General features: G+C 45.6%; 1 protein-coding gene across 3 annotated transcripts in view; it reads right to left on the bottom strand.

The window, feature by feature from the left end:
- LOC138363920 (F-box/LRR-repeat protein 16-like) overlaps nt 1–16,198 on the bottom strand; it is a 159,917-nt gene that overhangs the window by 93,905 nt on the left and 49,814 nt on the right. For all 3 annotated transcript variants that reach the window (XR_011228266.1, XM_069323381.1, XM_069323382.1), the window contains exon 4: nt 4,106–4,327. Coding sequence is in view for 1 of the 3 variants with exons in the window: in XM_069323382.1 (XP_069179483.1) it covers nt 4,301–4,327 (27 nt within the window). In the remaining 2 variants the exon portion in view is untranslated. The remainder of the gene's footprint in view (nt 1–4,105; nt 4,328–16,198) is intronic.

Raw genomic sequence — 16,198 nt, 5'->3', positions numbered from 1 at the left:
GCCCTTATCTTAACCACTGTACTGTGCATACCGAGAAAATTCGGTTGGTTGGAAACTGCACCAACCGAGAAAACACCTTTTGAATATTTGGTACAAATTCAAAATGTGTGCGCGGTAGGTTGTGTACAAAATGGACTCTTAGGACCTCCAATGAGAGACAGCCATCTTCGAAAAAATTCCAGAATGCCCTAGAGCTGCTGGCTGGGTTAGTACTAAGTGAGCAACCATGGGTGGCGCACCATTCTCTGGCTCCCAAACACCTGTCTGACGCAGTGTTGAAAGATCACACTCTGTCAGTGAAATTCAGACCTTATTGTATGAAGAACATAAGGGTCATGATATTGGTGAAGCTAGGCACAACAAGGACTTACCACAAAGGTCGGATGCAAGTGATACAGTACAAATGAGGGCGATACAGCGAGCTTATCCAGTTGTAGCTCTGAGGGACACGCTTGCCCCACCTATGTCAGCTCCAATTTATATAGAATATACATAGATGAATCATTTTCTGGGTTCAGTGATAATGCATCTGATACAAGTAGTATAGATGAACAGTGTTAGTGGCTTCCATGGTGGTGTTTTCCATAGATATTTTCAAGAATAGCTGATCTCTTCCAGAATGCCTGAATCTCTTCCAGATTGACTGACACACTTCGAGAATGACTGAATCTCTTCCAGTATGGGACCTTACAGAGCAATATTTTCAATACTACCTTATAAATTGATCTTTTCCTATAATCTTTTCAAGATTACCTTATGCTTTACAAGCTTGGCTACATACCACCTACAAGTACTATAGCCAAGGGTGTACATGAGTGCGTTATTTACAAGCACACAGAATGAAGAAACAGGAAGCGAAAATCTATCTGTACCTGGTGCAACGAGAGCGAAGTCGCACTATGTATTATAGAATACTTTGTTGATTATTACTCACTTCTAAAGTACGGAATGTATAATACAGTGTGTTACTATGTAAACAGTGTGTGAAACTACATATTGTAGTTTTAGTGAATTTTTAACAAGTAATATTGCAACAATAAACATTTATTGTGGACACATTACTGACACAAGTATCACAGTTCCATTGAATATTATGAACGTTCTACTGTATACATATTGTAAAGGACACAAATATTCATCATATGGGATAAAAAAACAAATAAAACCACATTGGAAATACATAGAACAAATAATTGAAAATATATTTGTGGCAACTCGCAGTGCTTGAATGGCCTGTGCGACCGCCTCTGGGAACATCACGTACGGGCGACCAGCCCATGATGACGTCACAGCACACCTCGTCCACGTCCCCACAGCCAAAGTAAGTTTAATTTTATATTTATTTTTACATAGACATGATCAGGGAAGGGAATTTATCCTTTTATAAACTAAAAAAAAATTTTGAGGAACACTTCATTTCATGCGCACAGGGGAAATGTCACAATAAATTTGGCGCAACACAGTGGTTAACACTATCATTCTCTTTGGACATGACTCGCGTCCATTTTTTTTCTCTTGAATCCAAGCCGTGGACTGGACTTGCGTCCACTACAAAAATATTTGTATAAAATTCATTTTTTATCCGATCGACCTCGGGATAGTTTCAAAATAAGTGCCTTTAGAATGCGCACAATTTGATACCAAAATGAAAGATGTAACACGAAACTTGATGTCATAACACTTGAAAGATTATAAATACGTTTTTGGGTCTAAATTTTAAATTTTAAAATATTTGTTAAAATTCTATTTATTGTGCTATTATTATGGGACTAGTTTTAAAATGCGAGCCTTTATATTGCGAACAATTTGATACCAAAACGAGCGATGTAACATGAAATTTTATGTCAGATCACTGGAAATATATAAATAGTTTTGATGATGAGCGTCCAAAATTAAAATATTTGTTAAAATTCCAGTTATTGCTCTATTATTATGGGACTAGTTTTAACATGCGCACCTTTATTTTGTGAACAATTTGGTACCAAAACGAGTGATGTAACATGAAAATTGATGTTATCAAACTGAACGAGTATACACATTAGGTTGTGGTGTGCAAATTGATGCTCGTTCAGGGGTAACTTTAGGCTTTGCTGCAGGTAGTCTTGCCAGGCTTTTGGACATTATATGCATATACATCTGCAGGAAATTTAATTGCAAACACAATGATACCAAAACGAACGACATAGCACAAGAAGTAAGGTGAGATAACTGAAACGAGTATACACATTTCGGCGTCGCTGCACGCTCGCCCGCACCATTGGCCCCATGACGACAAAGTCTGCGGTGCGCGTGTGGCATCGGCGATAGTGTTAAGAAGCACATCAACAAACTGGAAAAGGTGCAAAGACATGCAACTAAGTGACTCCCAGAACTGAAGGACAAGAACTACGAGCAGAGGTTAGAGGCATTAAATATGCAAAAACTAGAAGATAGAAGAAAAAGAGGCGATATGATCACTACATACAAAATAGTAACAGGAATCGATAAAATTGACAGGGAAGAATTCCTGAGACCTGGAACTTCAAGAACAAGAGGTTATAGATTTAAACTAGCTAAACACAGATGCCGAAGAAATATAAGAAAATTCACTTTCGCAAACAGAGTGGTAGACGGTTGGAACAAGTTAGGTGAGAAGGTGGTGGAGGCCAAAAATGTCGGTAATTTCAAAGCATTATATGACAAAGAGTGCTGTGAAGACGCAATACCAGGAGTGTAGCGCTCAATCTGTGACTACGCTTAGGTAATTACATTCGTTTTATCTCGCCTATTTTTCAAATCCACTACACCTTTATGTTTCTTGGGATCACTCACGGTCATCAACCTGTTCTTGCAACCCGCTCTCACACAAGACAGTACATATAATGACTTATTGCTTATAGTCAATATTTGGCATATTAATAAGTACATATGTGGTATAGTCCAAGTTATATTTTGCTTAAAAGGTACAAACTCTTCATACTGATTCGTTATACACCAGTTTTAATATTAGGAATTTATTTTTCAGTTTTATTAAACAATAAAGATTTTATACAAAATTTTGACAATATCCTGAGTTACTTTACAATTTAAATATTTTAGTTTTGTTTTATTATTCTTATAAAACTGTAATATCACTATAGGTATAGGTTAAGTACTAACTGTAATTAAGAAGCAATAAGATGCTTCTCTTAACATACTAAGACGGTTAGGTTAGGTCGGTGTTTTCTATTCAGCTTTTCAAGGTAAACTCAAATATTCACACTAAATTAGTATGTCACATATGCACTTACAATACTAAGGAATTTGAAATATCCTGGAGCTCCACTGATGCAGGTACTGACTCTGTGAAGTAGTGCCACTCCAGTGAGTAGCAGGTAGTCATCTTAGCGAGATAGTTTCAGGGAACTACCAAGGGACTTCTCCCAGTCAGGATGAGTCTGAAACCTCAAACTTCAGCCAAACCAAAGTCTTCGACTCAAACTCATGAGATTTTGGATCTAACCCTGAAGCATGACTGAAGGCAAATCTACATCCGGAGAAAGATGAGAAAATGGAAACTGGTGGAGAAAATGCAAATCCAATGTACAGACTGATATAAAGAAACACACCCATAGTAGAGGTGCAGAGGTGTCAATGTGAAAGACAATAATAAAATGCCTCTGCGCAGAGACAGAAGACCTAAAGGACCAAGGACCAAGTAGAAAATTCTCTTTGGTCCTTAGTTCATGGCACTCAACCTCTGCCAATGCCTGAGAAACCAAGGAGACAGTATCACATACAAACTACAACTATGCCCCAAAAGGATTCAAAGACTCAAGGACCCCAGAGAAAAACAACATTCCCCCAGTGAGATTTTAGACACAACTGCATCACCTCAGGCCCAGATGTAGCACTGCCAGAGAGACCAATAGAACCCTGAACCCAGATGAGGCATGAAGCCCCAAAGTCTTAGATCACAGTAGAGCCCACACAGGGAAGGGGACTGAGAGGAGGCTGGGTGTATTAAACCAATATAGACCAGCTTGAAGTGTAGTCAGATACCTGTAGATACAGTGCTGTATATGATAAAAACAATTATAATTCAAAATATTCTACTACCTACAGGAGAAAACAAATTAGAGCTTACAATTTTTCTATGATGTTCCTTGTTCTTTGCCAACTCTTCAGCATGTGTTTTAAGCAATAGTTGAAGACTACTTCTTTCTTGGTGGACTTGAGATTCTGCTTGCTGAAGCTGTGTCCTCAGAAAATTGACTTCCTTCTCTAATGCTTCATTATAGGATAAATAATTTATGCACTCCCTTTCCATTTTCTGTATATGCTAGCTCTGCTGCCGAAGAACCAGATTCTGAAAAGGACATGCATATCTATGGATGCAATTTGTGAATTACCATAATTTAGTTATCCAAGAAAAAAACCAGCGTTGAATGTAATGAAACGCCATTGTCTGGGTGAGACCCGGAGGCTCCCCGGAGCTTTACCAGGCTGATATGCTAATGTCAGACTTTGGCATCAGTCATGTGTATGGAGTTCTAGGGCCTACCGGGGACCACGGCCAGAACCTGGCCCCTCAGAGAGGCAAGGGGAGCAATGGCCTATAGAAACCCCCGTGTGGTTGGAAGCTTTCTATGTCTGCCATCGACCGGGTCAAGCATCCAGAAAGGTAAGCATTCCAAAACAAACCCCTATTCTGGTTAAAATTGCTACCTAAAGCCGAACTAGTGGATAGAACTCCCCAACAGAAAACAAGCAAACTAGTATGACATCACGCGTCACCGCGCCGCTGTCTGCGCAGCTAGGGGGAGCCCAGACCTCCCACGCCGGCTATCCACCCATCAGTTCTGAGGCTGGATGTCAAAACACGCAAAAACCGCCGACCGGAGGGAGGGAGGGTTGCCGGGAAGCCTCCGGGTCTCACCCAGAAAATGGCGTTTCATTACATTCAACGCTGGTTTTCTGGGGGGAGCCCCGTTGGCTCCCCGGAGCTAACTACCCACAGAGGTAGGTCAAAGGGACAGAACCGGGAGGCGGACACCATGCACTCCCCACAGAAGCGAGACAACCGGCAGCAAAACGCCAACCCAAGGCGCCACAGCCCCGAAAAGTCCCGGGAACAACACGAGAACGAGCAGCACGGCCCCCGTACAAACATCAAAGATCCACCCCCGAATGACCGCAAGGACATGTCGCTCAGACGGCAGCGAAGCCACGAACGCCACGGGCATGAGTGAAGAACACAGGCAACTGAGCCGCAAGAACACGGCTGACAACCCGGGACACCATCATCCGCGAACCGGGAAGAACAGAACCAGATCAACACAAAACGCGCCCCGGACACAGATGCCGTGGCACACAAACAACAGCGGAGGGCCACCACTGAACACAAAACATGACACACCCCCGGCCCGACCAACCAAGTACCAACAAAACATGGACCCCTCCAGAACGCAGCAGCCCCACCCCGCGCCAGAAATGGAGACTGCTGCCACCGAACAACCAAAACGCTAAAACCGAAGGAGCAAGAAAACTCAGCGACCCGACCCCCAGAGGCAAATGCCAAAAGGAAAAAGAGCCGACGAAAAAACAAACCGGAACCGAAGGGGCCCTACCAAGCGAGGAGAAGACAGAGCACGCTGACCAGAGACCAGGACGGTGCAAACGGCGGCCCACTAACCCCCACTAGAAAACCAAGCCGACGCTAACTAGAGTAGCCATCTAAGAAGGGACAGGAAAAGGAAGGACCGCCAAAATACCCCATACTGCCGCCAAGAGAAGTACGCAGGTGGGACACCTACCACAAAGCAACCCCGACAAGGCCCCTCCGAGCCCAAGAAAAGGCGGTGCTGCAGAAAGATCTCGGGCGCGACCACCGAAACCCAAGTGGCACAAGGATATGGAACACACAAGAAAAGGAAATGGTGGAAACCGACCAAAGGAGATGCCAGGAAAACGACTGGGGAGAGGCAGGATGAAAGAGCTGAAACACAAAAAAAAACAGGAAAACAACCAGGGGTGGAAAATCAGGCAGGGACAGAAAAACCCCACGCACATGAGAGGGCCAAGCTAGAGACCCGAAGACCACGAAAAACAACAAGCAAACCCCCATACGCAAACCCTAGGCACAAAACAGCCGCAAAGTGCCACACCACAATCGGACACAGGAACAAGGAAACGCCACCGCAAAACACGGTACCAATGCACACGTGCAGCAGCAGCAACAGGCACCACCGCAACATGCAACATTTAAATAGCAACTCTTCTGCAAAGGCAGAGAACGGAGCAGGCAGACCCCAGACAGGGCCAACGGAGACACGACAGAACCCAGCAGGCCCAGAAACCTGCATACCAGGCGACTGATGGCGAAGAACCCCGCTCGATACCTGCTGGATGGGGTACTGGAAGCTCATTTACACCCCAAGCCCGGCCCGAGGCTAGGCTAGACCAGCCAGAGGGTGGCCCACCAGGCAGCTGCTTGGAGCGGCTCGCAGGCCCACATACCCCTCACAACCAGGATGGGCCGGAACTTCGAGTCGAAAACAGGCTAGTGTGCCCTGGAAGTCCACGGACGTACCGGCAATATGACGGTATTATATCGCAAGTAGGTCGTGTAACAACCGCAGACCTCTGATGGTTATACAGTGTTCCCCGATTGTGCCTATAGCACCACTGCACTCCACTGGTACTATCCCGCAAATTCTTCCAGATAGGCAGGACCCAAGAGCCAGAGCTCGAACTTTGCAAGCACAATCAGGAGAGCCCTACCAGGTGAGTACATAACCAGCACCACAACCCACACACCTCATAACACGAAAAAAGGTGGATCCCCTGAATGACTAGCATGGGTTGGACATGCACAGAAGTGGGACTGGAAGGGTTGAAAAAGAGACAGTCACTGGTGTGCGATCAGTCTCAGTCGTACAAAAATATACCTAAATAAAGACAGGTATATAAACATCTCCGCATCCAGCGCCTGGCCAAAAGACGCCAGACCGCAGAAACTCACCTGTCGAACGGAGGCACGAACGTGACATGACTCAACCGTGCCCAGAAGATCCTGGGAGCACCGCCAGGTGAAGATGCCAGAGCCGGATCCGCAGGAGAGCAGGGTAGAGGCAAAGAAAGTGGCCCACACCCATGACACAGGGAAAACCTCGGTGTCCTCCCCACAGCTGGAAACCAGGACACCCCCGGAGCGAAGGAGCACATACCACAGCAAGGGAGAAGAGCGAGAGGCGAAGCACCTGAGAAAACAGGGCGCAAAACACCAGCACTGAAACACACCGCCCAGACCAAAAACTCTACAGCGCATGCGCATGACACGCTGGCCGAACCGCACAACCCGCTCTACGGGAAGGCGCCAACCAGGACTACCGCACTAGAAAAGTAGCCAAAAGAGGAAGCAGGAACAACAAAACCGGCCAACAAAGCGAAGACAGAGCCCAAAAAGGTACCCAACCGGGCCACAAGTAGCCCAACTGGCCCGCAAGTAGCCCAACCGGCCCACAAGTAGCCCAACAGGGCCACAAGTATCCCAACCGGGCCACTGGCCACAAGCAGCCCAACCTGACTACAAGTAGCCCAAAACAGGGACCCGGACGAGGAGCCGACCGACGATCCAATAAAGCGGGAAGTAGCGAAAACCTTCCCGAACCCTCGAGAACACACAAGCCAACACTAGCTCCCGAAGGCACACAAAGGCGCACCCGACACCAGAAGTCACGTAGAACCCCAAGAACGGGGAAACATGACGAAGACACCGTCCCAAAATTGGGGGGGCGGGAAGCATCCTCCCACAGGACGGAACCAACCGACTCAAAGGCCAAGGAACTGAGCCCGGGGAGGGGCCAACGCCCAACAGCACGTACGGCGAGTGGAGAGCAAAAACCCCACTCCGCGTAACCACAAGCCCCGCCTAGAGGGGGAGAAAGACCCCCCACGGGGTCCTACGGGGCCAAGGGCCCCCCAAATCAGCCCCTCCCCAGCCCCGGGAACCGATACGACAGGCCCCAGGGCCGAGCCGTCCCCCCCAAAGCCCCGGCCATACCAGAAAACCGGGGCAGCCGCGAAAACACTAAGGAAGGGAGCTCACTGGCAGACTCTTACAACACGGCTGCAGGAATAGGCTCAATGCCCCCGTCACTACCCCGGAAAGAGAATTCCCCGAGACTGCCCGAGTCTCAACACCATCAAACCCCGCCCCGATCCTACAGATAGTAAGGAACCGGATGCAGGCAGGGAGGGGGATCCAGAGGAAAGACAAGGGGGCGTGGAAGGAACCGAAGCAACCAACACCCCTAAGTCCCAACACGAACCAAAACAGGGCAGCCCTGGGGCTCCCAGGGAGTAAACCACGAGAGCGTTGCCACCACCAAGGCTCAAAGTGCAACGCCCCTGCTGCCCGCACCCGCTTAGTCAGCACAACTGGGTAACCGAGCCACAACAAGCAACAAAACTCGCAGGACTCTGGGTCGAAGGTGTCACCGACCCCACAGGCAGCAGACGGAGGCAAAACAGAGTCACCCAGAGACAAAGGGTGAGAGCAACTCTCAAACTCGCTGGAAGCGAGGGGGGGACTCTGGGGTCATATCCATCGGACCCACGCACCCCCAGGGGTTTCCCAGGGTCCCGAGCGTTTATTATAAGAGGACTCGCGCTCAGGTAATCCCAGGCAGGGTACTGCTAACCGGCGCCCAAAGCTACCAAACAACTTTCTAAGAGCTGAACCCCCGGGACGTGTACACTCACGGGGACCTAGCAGGGGGTACCACCAGAAAATACTCAGAACACAAGAGACACAAGGGGCAAGAACGAAGGCAGACCCCCCCCCCCCCACCAGGTAGATAAACAAAAAGAAAAAGAAAACCCCGCAAGAGGACAGCGTACCCAAGCGGAACAGAGCCGGCCGCCATGATTGGTAAAGACAAGCTGTACAGTACCCTGCACCCCACCAGTGCAAAAGTGCCCCTTACCCTAAGGCGAAGAAGGGAGACAGAACACCTGAGCACACAAAGAGCGGCCGAAAACCAAGCAGTAAACGGCCTAGCAGGGGCAGGACCCAAGGAACTTGTGGACGGTGGCCCCAAGGGCAGTACTTACCTAACCTAGGGAAGGGAACCCTAGGTGCATGCAGCCCGAGTATTAGACACACACTCCTGGCTCACGCACCACCTAGAAGACAGACACCACACTCTAGGTACAGTGCTAAAACAACTACTGGAGCCGGAGCACATAACCGGTGCTTATAGCATCAGCCAAAGAACTGATGGGTGGATAGCCGGCGTGGGAGGTCTGGGGCTCTCCCTTCCCCCTCCCGGGGAAGGGGGAGCTGCGCAGACAGCGGCGCGGTGACGTGTGACGTCATACTAGTTTGCTTGTTTTCTGTTGGGAAGTTCTATCCACTAGTTCGGCTTTAGGTAGCAATTTTAACCAGAATAGGGGTTTGTTTTATAATGCTTACCTTTCTGGATGCTTGACCCGGTCGATGGCAGTCATAGAATGCTTCCAACCACACGGGGGTTTCTATAGGCCATTGCTCCCCTTGCCTCTCTGAGGGGGCCAGGTTCAGGCCGTGGTCCCCGGTAGGCCCTAGAACTCCATACACATGACTGATGCCAAAGTCTGATATTAGCATATCAGCCTGGTAAAGCTCCAGGGAGCCGACAGGGCTTCCCCCAGAAATCAAGAGTTAAATGTAATGTAATGCTTTTTTTTCTGGCTGACCCTCAGTAAGAATACGTATTGGTAAAGCCAACTCTTGAAAGTGTACCAGACCTCTGAGACCTGAGCAGATCTGCCATGAGCCAGAACCAGAATCTAGATCTCCTTATCAGACAAAGTGAACTTGGGGATCAGAGATCTATCTAAAACCAAAAAAATTATACAAAAAAAATGTTAAACTAAACAAAACAAGCTTCTGCTTGAATATGTGAACCCAGAGGCAAACAAGTCAAATGATCAGTACCATGGGCGAGTATACTTAAACCTTAAAGCACCCAAGCCACAGAGGATCCAAAAGAAATCAATTATCAAATGTAATTAATGCCTTTTCCTTGTGGGCTTCTAGTAGCTGCCATAGCTCATATACTAGGTAACTAATACTTTGAACCCAAACAAAGCCTTTGACATGCATCCAACACCTACTGCAACCCATTACCAGAATCACGTTAGCTTTACACAACGAAAGGGACCTTAGGGACCAGACATCAAACCAAAACCAAAGAAAGAACCACCAGACGTATAGATGCAGCAAAACAAGAATGACTACTTGAATGAAGAAAAGAGATTTATCACTAACACCAGCTGCCTTTCATGACACCACTTCACCAATTGCCTTTCCTGACAATTTCCACCACTGACACCACTTGTCTCCTGACAACTTCCACCACTGATGCCACCTGCCTTCCCTGACAACATCTTCCACCACCGACAGCACCTGCCTCCTCTGAAAACAACTTCCACCACTAACACCACCTGCCTCCCCTAACATCAACTTCCACCACTAACATCACCAACCTACCCTGACAACAACTTCCACCACAGACACCTGTCTCTCCTGACAACAACTTCCACCACTAACATCACCTGTCTCTCCTGACAACAACTTTCAAAATGAACACCACCTACCTACCTACCCTGACAACAACTTCCACCACTGACACCACCAGTCGTCTTGGATACACCACTAACTCCACCTGCCTCCCATGAAAATAACTTCAGCCACCAGCCCCCTAACATTTAATCCACTGACACCACTTGCCCTCTGACAAAAATCCTCACCAATGACACCACCTGCCTTCCCTGACACCATTTTATCATCCTTCAACCCTTTCTTCCTGGAAACAACGGTTAAGCAAAATAAAACACTGTACAGTACAACTGTTTACACTTTGGTGAATCATAGTTGATGACAGCCACTCCTAATGTTTCGTGTCAGTTGCAGCTTGAACGAAGAATCCACGCTTAATCGAACATTTGTATGTACAGTATGCAAATTGTTCAGACCATCCGGGAATTCATTTGAGCTGGGTTTGTTAGATTGAGGATGCACTGTATTTACCAAAGAGCAATAAAACATTTTGCTTTAGGTGGTATTATACTGTATACACACTTTATATATATAGCAGAACCTCGACTTACAAATGCCCCTATTTACAAATTTGTTGAGTTATGACCCCAATTTTGTCCGAAAATTCGACTTGACTTACGACCTTTGCCTCGAATTGCAACTTTGTTGATACACGTATGGGTTGACCGAGCGCGTGGTTCCTGGTGACACGGGCGACCCCACCTCAGTTTACCAGAGCCGCCCACTTAGTGACGATCGCGCTTGAATTCTTTGTAAAAAAAATCATTTTTTTGTGCTTTTTTGTTTGTTGAACATAAAAGTATTTATTATATATCATGTCATGGGTCCCAAGAAAGTCAGTGGTAAAGTTCAACCTAAGAAAATAGTTGTGAGTAGAGGATGTTGCTTCCTCGTTAAGAAAATGTGTGAAATATGGGAAGAACTGCAAAGTTTTGTTGAAAAAATTCACCCAGATAAAGCTGTAGCAGGCTGTTGCATTGACCTTTTTAATGACAATGTGATGTCGCACTACAGACACGTGTTAAAATGTAGGTAAACACAAGTGTCTTTAGGCAGATTCTTAGTAAGACAAGCAAGCAGGTCCTAGTGGTACTCCTGTAAAACTTAGTAGAGAGATTACCCCAGAGAAGTCATCACTGCTTGATGTTATAATGGAAGGTGGAGTCCCCTTCCAAACAGTAACACCTCTCTTCCTTCCTCCCTCCTCACAGTCTTCCATACGCCAACAGGAGTCCTCAATAAAGTTAAGATATACATACTGTATTGTAGCTAGTACAAAAAGAGTGGTATTCGGTATAAAATGTATTTTAAGTTAATATTTTACGGGGTGTGGAATGGATCAATTCAATTTACATTATTTCTTATGGGAAAATTCATTTTGAGCTTTATGCCTCTATTCTCACTGTGGTGTAGTTGTTTCTTACTAGTTTATATGTTTATATTGGCTGAAGCATTTAGGGTTAGGCCTCTTATATTGATTCTATTTTTTCTTTTGTTTTCTGGCCCTCTCACAATGATGTTGAAGCAAACATTTCTCTAATGAATTTCTCACCAAATTCATTTACCATTGTGCTGCTCGCCTTCCAAATACGGCAGCCCCTTCCCCCCCCCCCCCCCTCCCCCGGTGCGCAGGAAATAAATTCTCTGGAAAAAATTATTTTTGTTTTAGAAAATGTTAAATACCCTTCCCTGATCACAGATATGTAAAAAAATCAAAACTGTAATTACTTTGGCCACAATGGGGTCCGGAAAATGGCGTGTGACGTCACGATTTGGTGGTCGCCTGTGACGTAGACTCCCGAAGGCAGTCGCCTGCCAGCTTTAACATGCACGAGTTGCCACAAATATTTTTTTGTTCAGTTTTTTGTGTAAATTCCATATACATTTGTTTTGTTTTTCTTGCCAATCCTTTGTATAATGAACACGTACACAATATGATGGCAATAGAACATCCGTACTGTCCTAAGACACTGTATTATATGTGTCACAAATGTGTCCACATATATTGCTCATATATCCAATGTTTCATGTTCATTTATGTATATTTGCAACATGTTTACACACTATACACTATCACACACTACTGTCTCCACTCGATCATCCGGACTATATGGGAAGGACCCCCAGCCGGATTATCACATTTTTCGGATAATGGTACTTTTTCACCTACGAGTCCAAAAGTGACCATTTCCAACTATTTTTATACTACAAACAACATAATTTGAATTGCCTTGCCACATACAATTATTAAATATTCAACTAGAAACCTCAACTTACCTTGTTGGTGTTCGTCTTCTTGATTGATGCCACACATCTTGAAGTTAAAAATTCTTAACAATTTACGTAACCTATACTAACACAACACTAAAATTAACACTTAAAATTACTGTATAGTTCATTAAGCTAAGTTAGTTTTGACTGCCAGCTGCTGAAGCCTCACTGGTTGAGGGCATTTGGGTTGCCTGTGAGGCCTCACTTGTTGAAGGTGCTTGCTTGCACCTCAATTGTTGAAGCGCTTGCATGCCCTCACTTGTTGAAGGCGCTTGGCTTGCCTGTGACGCCTCACTTGTTAAAGGCGCTTGCTTGTGCCTCACTTGTTAAAAGGCGCTTGCTTGTGCCTCACTTGTTAAAGGCGCTTGCTTGTGCCTCACTTGTTGAAAGCGCTTGGCTTGCCTGTGGCGCGTCACTTGTTGAAAGCGCTTGGCTTGCCTATAATGCCTCACTTGTTGAAGGAGCTTGGCTTGCCTGTGGCGCCTCACTTGTTGAAGGCGCTTGGCTACCTGTGACGCCTCACTGTTTGAACAACACGTAACTTGTCTTTAATTGCTAGGACAATCTTCTTCCTCTTAACACTTCCAGAACGATTGATGCTGCTACCAGACATATTCTTGGCCAAAAATGTTCAAAATTACTATGAAAATTAAGAAAGTTATTTAAAAAAATATTTCACTAATGGCGCAACACTGTGAGGCCGCACTGGTTGAGGCGTATAACTGTGACTTGTCTTTAATTGTTAGGACAACTTTCTTCCTCTTAACACCTCCAGAACGATTGATGCTGCTACCAGACATAGTCTTGGCCAAAAATGTTCAAAGTTACTATGAAAATAAAAAAGTTATTTAAAAAAATATTTCACTAATGGCGCAGCACTGTGTATAACACGAGGGACGGACGCACATGGGTTGACCAGTGTTGGACAGGTCCACTTGGGGCAGCCATAGCGCGTTACGTAGGCCGCCAGGAGGAAAAAAATTCACAATATTTTTTAAGGAAACTTCAGCCTGTGCACAATGCTTTTAGGAAACTTATTTATTTGTTATTACATAATTACTAGTAGTTATTTTATTTGTTTTTGGCTATGATTAATTGTTCTAAAATTAATGGTAATTCCTGTACCCAGGTAGTCCCTCCTGACGCACCCCTCCCACCCTCCCAACACCACCCATCCACCGCACCCCCCTCCTCCACCATGCGTCTAGAGCCACAGACGGGATTAATACGGTATGGCCGTATTTTCATCCGGCCAAACCAGCTTTTATCCGGTTCCTGTGGCCATTTTGGCCGGATATTGTGATAACTTTATCTGATCACGATTTTGACCGTATAAGGGCGTTTTCCGGATGTTTGAATCCCGGATAATCGCGGGGTTACAGTATATACATTCACCATCAACACACTCCGAACTTCACGAGTATGAGCTACCACACCCAGCCAGCCCTCCCTCCCTCACTCCTGTAACACCTATACACCAGTTGACTGACAGTTGAGAGGCGGGACCAAAGAGCCAGAGCTCAACCCCCGCAAGCACAAATAGGTGAGTACAAATAGGCGAGTACCTAGCTTACTCCTTACACCTTACTCGCCAACATTGCTCTTCCCACTACACTGTTACTGTTTTTATTACACTATTTACACACGTTATGTATATGTTTCTACACGTTTTATTCACCATAACTATGCAAGTAATCCAGTATTGTGTCCAAACAGCAGGGGCCACCATACACTGCATGAAAAATCACACAGCAGCCAGCAGACGACGCTACGATTACACCGCCACCTCCCTCACCAAAATGGTTCCTCCCAACATACTCCTGTTGATGTTATTACTTTATCATGAGGTTATCCTGAGATGATTTCAGGGCTTAGCGTCCATGCGGCCCGGTCCTCGACCAGGCCTCCTATTTGTTACAAACCCCCAGGAAGCAGCCCGTAGCAGCTGTCTAACTCCCTGGTACCTATTTACTGCTAGGTAACAGGGGCATCAGGGTGAAAGAAACATTTTGCCCATTTGTCTCCACTCAACCGGGGATCGAACCTGGAACTTCAGGATTACAAATCCGAAGCGCTGTCCATCCAGCTGTCAGGTGCCCAAACGCCCTTAGCCGGGACCCCTGAGGAGCCCAGCTAAGGGCTCCTCAGGGAGCCCAGTACTATCTGGGCTATCTACCCAGTACTATCTGGGCTATCCACCCAGTACTATCTGGGCTATCTACCCAGTACTATCTGGGCTATCTACCCAGTACTATCTGGGCTATCTACCCAGTACTATCTGGGCTATCTACCCAGTACTATCTAATACTGTACACACATTGTATAAATCCAAGTACATATGTGTTCACCATAGTGAACCACTAAGCTAGTATGGTGAGCAAAACAAGAGTGGCTGCCACACACAGTGACGCTATCTGAATTCCCTCCATCACCAAACTTCCTCCTCCCACAATACTATGCACAGCGCAAATTATCACCACACTCCTGCTATTATCACAATCCTGGTCACTAAATCCTGTAAATGAATAATTGACCACAAGTTTATTTTGTAAAGCAACATAAGAAATCGTTTGAAGATTCCTAGATGGACGAAATAATGCTGTGGTGCTGTGGCTAGCGCTGTGAACATCATGAACAGCATTGATTCAATGATATCTGAACATTGTACACAGTCATTATCACACTCAGGCTCTTCTGTAATACTATCATGGCTAAATAATACCAGTTTCATATATATTTTGACATTATTAGGCGATGCTCTTAGAGCTAAGTATGAACAAAGCAGTTGGCCCAGATGGAGTTTCACCATGGGTTCTGAGAGAATGTACACCTGAGCTCAGCATACCACTTCAGCTGATTTTTCAGACATCCCTGTGTATAGGAGTCATAGCAGATGTGTGGAAAAAGGCTAACATAGTTCCAATCTACAAATGTCGGAAAATCCGACACCATTTAATATATCATACAGATAATAGCTGTGTTGTATAAACAAGTTACCCATAGAAAACGTAACTTGTAGTGGAATTACCGTCTATAGAAAATGGGATATCATCACCACATACTATTATAATTCACCAGCTATTCTGCTGGGAATTATTCTTAAATACATTAGTCTTTGGACTTTACCATCATAAAACATCTCATATAAATTAACTTAATTATCAATATTAAAGTAGAGTAAATGTGACCCTTCTATCACTTTCTGACATGTGGACAATGTAAGCCAGGCGTCAGAGTGAGGAAGGAGGGCAGCCATTGTTTATATTGAGACCAGAGGCTCACCCGGGAGCAAATTCGGCTCCTGTTAAATTTACTTGGACGTAGTGTTATGGAAACCAAAGGTGTACCATTTTTCAACACGCT

Source organism: Procambarus clarkii, chromosome 12, assembly GCF_040958095.1.
Source record: "Procambarus clarkii isolate CNS0578487 chromosome 12, FALCON_Pclarkii_2.0, whole genome shotgun sequence".
NCBI classification, from domain to species: domain Eukaryota; kingdom Metazoa; phylum Arthropoda; class Malacostraca; order Decapoda; family Cambaridae; genus Procambarus; species Procambarus clarkii.
Note: the sequence above shows the minus strand (reverse complement) of the source record. Positions and strands in the feature narration are given on the sequence as shown.